The sequence below is a fragment of the Camellia sinensis genome, chromosome 6 (genome assembly GCF_055761805.1).
Source record: "Camellia sinensis isolate YWXY chromosome 6, ASM5576180v1, whole genome shotgun sequence".
NCBI lineage: Eukaryota > Viridiplantae > Streptophyta > Magnoliopsida > Ericales > Theaceae > Camellia > Camellia sinensis.
In genome coordinates, this window is record NC_138966.1 from 157970882 (window position 1) to 157983102 (window position 12221).

The 12221-nt window shown below is 33.9% G+C and overlaps 1 protein-coding gene and 1 pseudogene across 2 annotated transcripts; one reads left to right on the forward strand and one right to left on the reverse strand.

Moving 5' to 3' along the window:
* Positions 1-381: 381 nt before the first annotated feature.
* Positions 382-6866, reverse strand: LOC114285899 (hyperosmolality-gated Ca2+ permeable channel 2.1-like). 2 transcript variants are annotated; one of them, XM_082875154.1, is made up of 6 exons: positions 5490-6866; positions 4588-5007; positions 3272-3350; positions 3136-3181; positions 2817-2889; positions 382-1428 (listed from the first exon to the last, which is right to left on the reverse strand). In XM_082875154.1, exons 2-4 carry the CDS (start codon positions 4866-4868, stop codon positions 3167-3169), a joined length of 375 nt encoding a protein of 124 aa, XP_082731280.1. In that variant the 5' UTR covers positions 4869-5007; positions 5490-6866; the 3' UTR covers positions 382-1428; positions 2817-2889; positions 3136-3166. The 2 variants fall into 2 exon arrangements, with proteins under 2 accessions (XP_082731280.1, XP_082731279.1); XM_082875153.1 differs by having other exon boundaries at positions 2817-3181.
* Positions 6867-7236: 370 nt separating this feature from the next.
* On the forward strand, positions 7237-8587 carry LOC145793732 (UPF0481 protein At3g47200-like; annotated as a pseudogene).
* The last annotated feature ends 3634 nt before the right edge of the window (positions 8588-12221 follow it).

The following is a 12221-nucleotide window of genomic DNA, read 5'->3' on the forward strand; positions in this document are numbered from 1 at the left end:
GGAATAAGAACACATAAAGTTTTCAAAATCGGATATCATGGTTAGTAGAGGCCGGTCTTCGGACCGGGCGAAAGGGGGTGCTCATAGCTGACCTTCCCCGATCGTACCCAAGCTCCCGAGCCAAGACAACTCCGGTGATGACGGACATGTGGCCTTCGGCACCGAGTCAGGATTTCCTAAATTTCTCCATTTTAAAAAATATTTAGGTGGCGACTCTGTATCTGGCAAAGCAATCCATGTTTGGCACTACTTTTTCGAAAATCTGTTTCTCAAAACGATTTGCCAGATTTGGACTCTTTGGTTCAGATTAAGAACCGCGACAACAAAAATCGCGAGTCCGAACTGTAGCAGGGTCCTTCGCGGACGTGTTACAGTTGTCCATGCTGCTTCCCATGGCCTTCAATCCTCTCAGTCTCTGCCAATCGTAAAACATAATAATAATAAAAACAAAGCCAATAAAATATGTGCAGTGAATAGATAATAAAAATAAACACGAGAAGTTCAAGCTACTGAATATTATTTTAAATAGTCACATTAGGTCAAATTAACCTTGGGTGTTTCAACAAAGCCAATAATAGTCACATTAGGTCAAATTAACCTTGGATCTTCCAGGATGTCTCCCATCATTGCCACACCACGGCATGCACACACACGTAAGAGAGAGAAATTGATTTATAAAGAGTTATAACAATATGTAGTATCTTAAATTCATCTTCTAAGGGAACAATTCTAAAAAGCTCAAATTAACAAGTTCCAGAAGTTTGACTGGGAAATGCGTAGCTTATGTTTCAGTTTATTGATGATAAAGCTGCTACTCCAAATAAATAAATAAATAAAGGAAAAAGAAAAAGAAAAAAATCAAAATGCCCATAGAGGTGCATTGATATATAAAATATTCTAAAATTTAAAACTAGATCCCAAGCATAAGCAATCGAACCATGCAAATTATGTAGAGCTTGAAACTATGGAAAATGCAAACAGTTAGCAAAAATTATACCAGTTGCCACCTCCACGTATATTCATTGCAGTCAATATATCTTTTTATGTGCAAAGAGGCACTACCTTTTACTTAATTTTGTACTTCAGTAGTGTGACAGATTATGGGTAGATCTTAGTAAATCATACTTCTCAGAATCCCATTCTACTCCATAACATTTTTAATTATTCAAAATCCTTCTTAGAAACAAGCAATTCTTAGTAATAAAACACATCCACAAACCTTGAACAAAAATAAAAAAGCATACGTAAGAATGTTCAGACTCTTACAATGACATTTAAGTAAGAATCTAGCTTGTGTAGATTTTCATAAATTAAGTTGATAGCATCTTTAATCTCACAATCTGTCCATTGAGAGCCTTCCTGGTTCACTTCTGGCAATTTATCAAGCATTAGAGGGAATGAATAGCTCCCATCAACAGAAGAGTCACTCTGCACAGTAATTACACAAACAGAAAATGGTATAAAAGTATATCAAAATTAATGGTAAGTGGTTCTACCTTCTTTTGATGCTTTATGTTTATGAATAAAATTAGAAGTTAAAAGAGAAGAGAGGAAAACAATACACAGGTAAATTGCAACTACAACAGGGAAAGCCGGAGGAAAACAAAGTAGGTCATCTGTGAGAGAAGTGACCTGACACACTGTATGAAAATTTAAAATAATATTAAGAAACCTAGTAATGAAGAATGTAAAATTCAGAAATTTGTATGTATGCCTTAATTCAAAACAATTAATTGAAAACAAAACAACATATTCAGTCTAAATTCGCTGTGAAATGTGAAGGAACATTTCCAGCACTATAGTTGTTCTTATGTTCTTAGGCCAAAGAAGTACCAGGCTTGATCAGAAATAGAAGAAAGAAAATCAAATCCCAAAAGTCAGGCCCTAGTCTACCCTATAGAGTTTAATAGTGTTACTAATTGCTTTGTAAAACCAAAGTGCCATTCTCTGCCTACAGTTCCAGCAAATGTAATGATGAATTGCTGTAGGACAGAAATACTTTCTAAATAACTAATTGATTTGTGCTAGTTGCCAGCTGTGTTGCATCACATTGTAAATAAAGAGTAGGCAAACCAGTAATTTCAGTGAGTGGATTTTTACGCTATTGGTACACTTTTAACAGGGGTCTCCAAGGAAAAAATTTTTCTTCAAATATTGCAATATCGGAACAAATCAATGGCAATTACACTCCCTAATGCTGGCACTATGTAGGGAAAAAAATTCAAGAAGTTTCAATTTGAAGTTAATAACAACTCACAAAACAAAATGAAGGAAGTTAAGACACGTTGAAAATAGCCAACTTCCTGCAAATGAACAAATAACCTTTCTCTCATTATTTGAACTAGTTTTGTATGTATCTCATCTTTGTGGATTTTATAATCCTAAAAGTTCAAAAGAAATAAAAACTGTGAGATATCTTGTATGCAGTGAAGCACTAAAAAATTACAGTATTTGTTATTCATTGTCAAAAACATGATCCTCATATTATAAATGGCTCAAAAAAAAAAAAATTTAAAGCCTAATGCTAATGATGCCAGCAGAAGCATAAGACATTCAACTTGTAGTTGCGTCGTTTTTCTTATCATTACTTTTATTGTGGCTAAAGCAATATATAGTGTATTCCTTCCAAAAAAATGTCCTTTGTTGAAAGGGAAATTTAAGAACCTTGAACAAGCTCATAAGCAAGTTACATATGAACTTTTTATTAATTGCTCAGTTCGTGTGCAGCTCCAAACAATATAATATTTAAGTTATGTAGGAACAGATGTCACTCGAACATATATATATATATATATATAAGTAGCAAATTATTTTACCAAAGCTACTCGATCAATCTCAGACAGTAGCAATGCCTTTCATGTCTCAGGTACTTTCATAAAGAGAATCCTCCTGATTTCTCAGTTCCACATGCAAAAACAAAATGTTAGCAAACTATTTAGGAAATTTAGCAATTACAAATCATACATGTAGAACACAGTTTTAGAATTGTCTTAAAACACAAATTGACTCTCTCTCCTGTAGAATATAAGTTCGGAAATAGAGTAGCAGAAAAATACAAAAATCCCTGGAAAGAACCCCACTAATTCAACAAAATAGAAAGTCAAAGCATCTGTTCTAGAATGAGAATAAACTCACTCAAGTTCTAGATATCCATTGCATAAATCTTTCAAAGTTTGATTGGCTGTGTAGGCAGGTTAGAAATCAGCTAAATAATGCAAGCCAAAATTTAACCTATGAAGAACTAATAGCAAATGCAGAAGATGAAACTCACTGCTCGTTTTTGTAGACCAACAGCCCAAATGACAAGACAATAGACCACACCAACTAGGAGATGTATAACTGAGACAAAGCTGCAAAAGGGGAAAAATGATCTTTTAATTATTACAATGTTTGAGAGCTGCAAAGAGAGATTAATAACACAATCTAACTTCACTATTTATAAGGGGCCCTAACTCATTCAGTAAGCAAAATTGGAAATCCAATAGAATGAAAACTGATTTTGTAAACTTCTGAAGACAAAGACGGTAAATGCAGCTGTTTTAAGTCAGGTTTGTCAATTTCAATAATTTAAATTAGTGATATGCTGTAAGTGTAATGTTACTAACATAAAACTCTAAAATTGCATGTCATACCAAATGAAAAAAAGAATAGAGAGAGAGAGAGAGAGAGAGGAGAAACAGATATAAAACAAGGGTTTCACAATTATGATGTAAATTGATGAGAATTTGATCTCTGCATTGTAAGCATAAGGTTTGAAAAAATATAAAAAGGAAAGTTTAGCATCTTAATAGGTCAATTACACAACAAAGTTGAGTAGCAAAGCACATTGGTTTTATCAAAAGGTGGAAATAAACACCAAATTCAACCAAAAACCTCATCCAACTCCAAAATATTCATTCACACCTCAAAATGTTTATGAAAACCCTCAAACTGAGGCCAAGAATTTCAATTAGCAAAGTGCACGTTATGCATCCACTATTGCTGAGATATAAAATGGATTAAAAAATGATAAGCATGTACAATGCAATGTTTGCAAGTTTGTGCCATTCAACTCAACAAAATCTTGGTCCTAATTGTTTTAAATCAGCTAGAATGAAAAATCCCTTATTCATAGTCATAGAAAATAGAATAAAACATAAGCAAATAATATAAGATGGATACCACAAGAGTAGCCAAGCTTTTCTTCAGCCAATCATACCATTCTCGTGAATAACTGCTATCTTCACATTTTCGTGTTAGACGAAGAAAATTACAGATTTTGCAGCTTCACTCAAACGTTAATTGATATTATAAATGCACTAACATTTGCGAAGAAAAATAAGAAGAAGAAGAAGAGGATGCCAACGCAGAGGCACCAGAAAAGAAGAAACCCTTTTATATTTATTTTTCTTTTTTTTGTGATAGGCAGTCAACAATAAATCCCTTATCGATGTAGTTCATGGAAATAATCACATTACCCAGCAATGTAACAACAAAAAACCTCCACATATCAGTCATTCCTAGTAATTCTCCAAATCAAGACTACATGCACCTCTACGACACATGAATGAACTTTCACTTTACAAGTTTAAGTCAAGATATAATTACCTGAAAACAACAATCCTGAGGAAAACCACTGCATCCAATCCCCCAGAAGCTAATATTTCTTCTTCAGATGCTTCCCAAGTCATTACTATCCAACTAGGGGATGGAACAAATCTGTCAAAAGAGAAATGGTTGTTGCGCTTTGCCCGTAACTGAGCAAGCCTTTGTCCAAAGTACACACTTGCATTGCTGGGCTGTTTTCTCAAAACGGAGTACAGTGCAAAAGCCATAAGACAAAAGCCTGTATTGATACCAGCAGAAGTTAAGAGGCCAGAAATATCCATCTCTGTCCAATATATCTGCAACCTTTTGGTGTGTCATTAACCACGAATATCATGTAAGTGCACCATACAACAAATCCTGCGAGTATTAAAAGCATTGGAACTCCAGGAAGAAGTAGCTATTTTCGCACTGATGTAGGAGCTGCAAAAGTCACAATTTCATGAATGTTAGAATGTTTACAGCATTTGTGCAGACACTAATGGAAAACTGGGTTTAACATACCTGTAAACTACACGGCATGGAAAATGCATACGGCTATATTTAAAACTCCATTATTTTTTTCTTTTGTTTTTTCATTTTTATTAGTAATGAATTGTTATTGTTAAAAAGAAAAGACACAAAACAATGGGTCTTAAACAATCAATGAACCCATATACATATAGATGCTTCACAAATGTTTGAACTCAAAAAAAAAAAAAAAACATGCATCCAAACAGAGTATAACTTGTATGCATTGATTAACAACAATTTTCTACACAAACTAAGCAGAGGATAACAAAGAAATCCAGACGCACTTGGTATCAAAATGTGTTCACATATTCAATTACAGAAGACTGTTGAACTGTTAAAACTTAACAGCTCTGCATCTTTTTCTTCTTTGGTGATTGGTAATAAAAACTCACCAGCTTTTCAGTTCTGACTTGTGCCACTTGTATCGGTGCCTGAACATCACAGACTGTTGATACATCATTTTCATGCCACTAAAAAGTACCAACCAAATGCAAAAATGTTGGCTTGGAGTAAACCTAGTGCTAGTGGCATAACATATGGACAAACTTCTTACAACATTCTTCATTGCTAATGTAGGAACTTTAAAAAAATAATAATAAAGAAAGAAAAGAGCTCCTATACTAAAAACCTGTTGATAGATCCTCCTAAACTAGTAGAATCTAGATTTACATACACATTTAAATTTATACAAAAATAACGAATATATACACACATTTATATCTTTATTCTCTTGTTTGTTTATCAAAACATTCCCATACACACAGTGGCCTTTTTTTGAAATTTAACTTTTAGCCTAAAGTTCTAAAAATGTCTTCTAATTTGGCCCTCTAAATTTTTATATATATGTTCTCTTGTTTGTTCTCTTGAAGATTGGGTGGTTGGGTTTATGTGTTTGTGGAAATACTTAACTTCTAATCAAGTTCTCTTGAAGATTGCAAGTCTTTGCTAAACAAGATTTTCATCATGCAGAAAATGGGTTTTTGGACTCTGCTTGAAGGCCTTCTGCTCCTAGCAAATGCTCTCGCAATACTAAATGAGGAGTGGTTTCTAGGTCCAAGAGGGTGGAGCTTCTCTGACTTCTTTGGAGGCAAGACAAAGTCATTTAAGGGGTAGCTCATAGGTCTTATTTATGCAACACAACACTTGAGAGTTCCTCTGATACTCCTCAACAGTATTTATATCATTTTGAAAATGGTGTCTGGATGATGTTGCAGCACCAAGTAGTGTTAGATTGAGCTTGTGTTAGTCTTAGGTGATCTTGTCACAAAAATAAATGCCTATTATGCTATCTGGCCTTACAGGTGATGTCCAAAAATAATTTTTTTTCTTGGAAAATATTATCAACTTCTTCTTGGAAAATGTTTTTAAAAGCCCAATCACTTCAATATCAGAATCTCCTTGTTAAGAATAATATTGTAATACTGAACATCTATACTGTTAGATTTCCAATCAATCACTTCTTCATAGAAACAAAAAATGCTAATTACGTAGAGGTGATAAATGAGGAGTTTGAGAAAATAAAAATTTTAAATATCAGAAGGTTCGAAAAATAGAGGTGATAAATGAGGAGTTTGACGAAATAAAAATTTTACATATTAGAAGGTTAGAAAAAATGTAACTAAGATTTCAGGTAACCTAAACAGTGACATAGTGGGGGGAAAGAAAACGAAGAAACCAAACATTTATATATATACACACACACACAACACAAATAAGCAATAGATCTCAATAACCAAATCGAGAGAGACGGGAAGGAAGAGCTTGAGAGAGAGAGAGAGATCAATACCTCGCGGTGAAGCTTCGAAATCGAGATAGAGAACTTCAAAATCGAAATCGCTCTGAGACTGATCTGAGAAATCAAGCACAGCCTCTCCTGAGATCACTTCCTCTATGATTGAAACCAACTCCTCTTCTCTCTTCGCAATCTCCCAGAGCTTCAGATCGATATCGCAGAGAACAATGGATGAATCGAGAGAGAGAGAGTGGAGCTTCATCGATATCGCTCTGATGAATCTGTATGAATCTCAAAGATTAATCTCAAACAAAATCGCTCTGAATCAAAATCGCTCTCAAGGGTTTAGAAGCAATTTGGGGTGAGCAAGAGAGAGACGTGAGAATTGTGAAGGCGTGAGATTCAAAATGAGGGTTTACAAAGCTTTAACACGTACTCTAAGATTCAAAATAGGCGCGTGAGGTATAACACATTTGGAGGCGGTTTTAAACGCCTCTCATTTAAAAACGGTGTCATTTTATTAAAATAATATGCGACGTTTTTACAAAACGTCATTAAATAATAATAAAAGCGACGTTTAAAAAAACGCCGTCTAAACTCATTTTTCTTATAATGGAGGAGTAAACGAGAAGGCCTATGACCCAGACATTGTTGCAATAGGTTCTTATCACCATGGTAAAGATCACCTACAGATGATGGAGGAGCACAAGTTGTGCTATTTGCAATTACTTCCTGAATGAAAAGATGAGGCTGATCCAGAAAGATATGTATTCGCTATTAGATAGCTAAAACAAGAAGCACGTAGATGTTATGCCGAACCAATAAGCCTTAGTCCAGATGAAATGATTGAAATGCTGATATTGGACGGTTGCTTTATCATTGAATTGATGTAGAGCTTTGAGACTCCATGCCTTAGAGATAGAAATGATCTTATTTTTAAAATGGTCTGGATCATTAATAGCTTGCAACGCGATTTAATGTTATTTGAAGACCAACTGCCCTTCTCTATACCCTGCAAGTTATTTGATTTGATCAAGGTTCCAAACAAACATAACAGGCTCATTCATCTTGTCTTGTGTTTTTTCAGCGATCTTTTACTAGATCGAGGTCATTCAGTCCTTGTAATGGGTATTTCATGCAACAGCCATTTGCTTGGGTTGATACACAATAACTGGCTGAAGATGGCTCAAATGAAAAAGGGAATTGGCATTTCATTCCCAATACCATAGAGGTTCAAGAAGCCGGAGTCAAACTAGTGAAGGTGGGAGGTAAGTTTTTTAACATCAAGTTCAAACGTGGAGTAATTCAGATTCCAACTTTAACCATTGAGGACATGACCGAGTCATTCTTCAAAAACCTCATTGCGTACGAGCAATATTGTCTTGATAATTGACTCAGTTATGTCACTGATTATATGAAATTTTTGGATTGCCTCATTGAGGCTTCAAAAGATGTCGAAATACTTTGTCGTCGTGGAATCATTGATAATTGGCAAGGTGATGATGAAGTGATGCCAGGATGTTTAACAAGATTAGCGACGGTGTCACGGGGCCAGGTGAACATTTCTGATACGCTGATGTGTTCAACAATGTGAACACACATTGCAGCAAACACACGAATCAGTGGATAGCAAACGTAAATCGGAACTATTTGAATAGCCCTTGGGCATTCATTTCAATTCTGGCTGCCTTGCTATTACTTCCACTCACTTTGACACAAACTGTATTTGTTGTTTTTCCTATCAAACTTCAATTGTGACAGCAAAACATATAAACAATCTCTTCTTTATATTGGAGAATTTTCAACCCTTCATCATCCCCATTACTGTTAGAGAGAACCAAACCAACAGCATATAAACAGTCTCTTCTTATAATGTGCACTCTTAGAAAAGTTGATTTTTGTGGTGAAAGATATGAATGTTTATAGTGTGTTTTATGTCACTTTATGATAAAAGTTATGAATAAAGAAGTTATGACGTACAGTTTACAAATAACAAAGTTATGCCACAATTTACCTCATATATATATATATATATATATTGGGTACATCGGAAAGAAAAACAACAAGGGGCCTACACCCGCTCTCTATAGATTCCTATCATGTCTGCTACTAGCAGGCTCCTAATTTCAGCTGGTGGGTCGTTCACCTCCAAAATGTCTTCTAGATTGTTCAGCTCTCAACTTTACTAATGCATCTGCACATAAGTTTCCCTCCTTCAAGACATGTTGCACAATGAATTTGCCGCCCTTGAGAATGATCTTTGCATCTTCCACTAGACCTTTGAATGGGAACTTGTCCCTTGGGTCTTCTTCCATTAGCTGCACCACTTGCACTGTTTCAATAATCACATAACTAACCAACACCACAACGGCCATGATGGCCATGTTTGAAAACTGATATATAAGTTGAGTAAAAGTATAATTTATGTTGGGATTAATTGATGGGATTATTATTTGGGGTTCTTATGTGTAGGTCCTAATAAGTGGACTTATTATTTGGGGTTCTTATGTGTAGCTTTGGTTTAGGGGGCTCAAGTGTTTGGTTTTTTTTTTTTTTTTTTTTTTTTGTAGTTTAAAATTTAAAATCGTGAGGCTAAAGGATTGGTTGTAAAAACGCGAGTAGCAGTGGTAGGAGAGTGAGTATTTACTCTTCGAACCTCTCTCAATGCGTTTTTTTACCTTGTACCTGTAATTTCATATTTTTAATGGAGTTTTTCTTTGCCGATCAAAAAAAAAAGTGGACTTATTGACTAATAGGTCTTATGAGAAAAATTTGTTATAAAAAAAGTCACTAATTGTAAATTTTAGCGACAATTTATAAAAATCATGACAAAAAAGTCACTAATTGTCAATTTTTAGCGACATATGTAAAACATTGCCACAAAAAAATTATTTTTAGCGACAAATTTACTAAAACTTATTTTCAATAGGACTTGATGGAAATTAAGTTTAACTATTAGGACTTATTGGTAGTTTACCCTTATTATATTATTATGATGGTATTAGACTGGAAATGTAATACTAAATATGGATTTATCTCAAGTTGATCTACTTCAGTAATTTGAACTATTCATTTTATAAGACATTCTATGTATATTTCTAGAAAAACGAAAATGATTCATCCACACAATTTTCTCCCCCTGAACCCCAGAATATGATTCATGATTGGGCTAAAATGAGCCAAAATAAAAAATAAAAAATAATGAATGCTAAATTGTTTCCTCTCTTTTTGGTATTGTCTAGGACAAGGTTACAACTACATGCAAATCTGTGTCTGGGCGAAGTTTTTGTATAGTGAGAGACACAACTTCTAAGTCAAACAAATCCCGAAGGTACATGACATACGTAGCATCTAATGTTTCACTTCCTATCTGGTAATAATCATTTTTTTTTAATTTGAAACTATATAATTTGGTACCTTGCAAATTAAAGCATAGCATTTATGGTGATGAAAAGATTGCTGAAGAGGAAGCAGTTTGTAAAGTTTGTTTCGATGTATTCAAAGAACAAAATGCACTCAAAACTTGTAAATGCAAATATTCCCTCATGCATAAAAAATGTGAAGCAAATTGGTCAAGAGAATAAGGTAACAATAAAAAGAATAAGGTAACAATAACTGTGATTATTATGGGGAAGAGATTCAAAACATACTTGTTACTTTGGTTCAAGAGGATAGTTCTACTGAGAGTGAAGAAAGAAGAGTGTGTAAAAAACTGAAATGGTTTTCGTGCTTCACAAGGTAATGGACTCCACAGGTTGTTGTCTTTTCGATCAAATTGGCAGCAAAAATGATAAAAGCCAAATGTTCTTGTTAGGTCCCTTGTGTTGTCAATTCCGCGAACAAACACGTTTGGGTTGTATTGCTAAGCCTTGTTTTGTTCTTGGATCGCTCGACGGTTAATTGTTGGCTCGAGTGAAGAAAAGTCCCATTCAGTAGTTCAGACTTGTTCTAAAAATACTGGGAGGATTCATTCTTTGCTCGAGCGAACTTTCTACGGCTCGAGCGAAGGCACTCTTGTCCCACCGCCTCTTAGACACACTGCTTGAATGAACTTTGTTGCGCTCAAGCGGCCTTTGTGACCCTGTTTGTTTAAAACCTTATCAGATGTGTTCTTTTAAGGTTATGGCTTCTAGATTTGAGACTTGGGATTTGAGAACTGTTGTGTATTCTTTTGGAGAGCCTTGCTATTGTTTCCCTTGATGATTTTGTGAGTTTGTCGCCTCACATGAATTGAATTGTACATATTTTGATTCGACTTTTTTAGAGCGCTCATCATTGGATTTCGAAGGGTTTGAGCTTGGCAGCTTTGAAGGAGCTTGAAGCTTTTGTTGTCATGGATTCGACTTGGATGTTGTGGATTCAACACTGGAGTAATCAATTCTGAGACAAAAATGTTGATGGAAGAGACACAAGGAGTGGAAGTCGATTCTTGAGTAAGTGTTGGATAATTCCTTGTACTCTTATGTAATTTCATTATCTTCATAGTGAATTGTTTAGTGGCTTTTAGCCTATGATTTTTTATCACAATTGGAAGTGCTCCAATTGTTATTTTTTTCACATTAAATCTTTTGTGTTGATTTATCAATTATGAAATAACAAGCTAAATCACTTTTGTACGTGTTAGATAATTTAGATTGCTTGTTTTGTGTGTGTGGGATTTGTAATAATTGAATCTATTTCAAATCACGAATCATATAACTTCAAGGTTTTTCAGTTCTATTATGATGAAGTCTTTTAAACATCACAATTTTCAATTTGTACTTTATTCAATCTATGCTAGATCTCAATAGTATTTGAACTTTTGATAAAAACCAATGTTCTGCAATGCAATTTGTCAGAGTCCAATTTTGTTTACTCAGCCGACAAGTATGAGAACTGTTAAACTTATTTATTTTGATGATTTATTCAATTATGTTTTAATTTATTTAAAAGAGAAAAATAAAATCTAAAATTTATTTTGATAATTTATTTAATTATATTTTAATTTATTTGAAAAAGCAAAATAGAATCCAAAATTTATTTTGATGATTTATTTAATTATGTTTTAATAGAATCCAAAATTTATTTAATTATGTTTTAATTTATTTGAAAGAGAAAAATAGAATCAAAATTTATTTTGTCCCATTATTTCTCACTTAAACTTTTATCCTAAATATTGTTTGAATGTATTTAATATTTGCTTAAATCAGGAGTTCATTTTAACCAAAAAATAATGCCCAAACTAGAGATTCAAATAGCCCAAAACAAAGGTTCAAATAGAAGATATTCAAATTAATAATAATGTGGTGAAAGATATTCAAATTAGTAATGATGGAGTGGAAGATATTCAAATGAGTCCAACGGTTATAAACGGCTATAAGTTTCATTATATATACCAAAGCCTTTAATGTAA

Bases quoted from the DNA above. Each gene is read 5' to 3' on its own strand.
- LOC114285899 (XM_082875154.1), bottom strand. From the start codon at position 4,868: ATGGATATTTCTGGCCTCTTAACTTCTGCTGGTATCAATACAGGCTTT. The intron at 3,351-4,587 runs GTAATTATATCT...CCCCTTTTGCAG, and splicing joins CTCAGGATTGTTGTTTTCAG to CTTTGTCTCAGTTATACATC.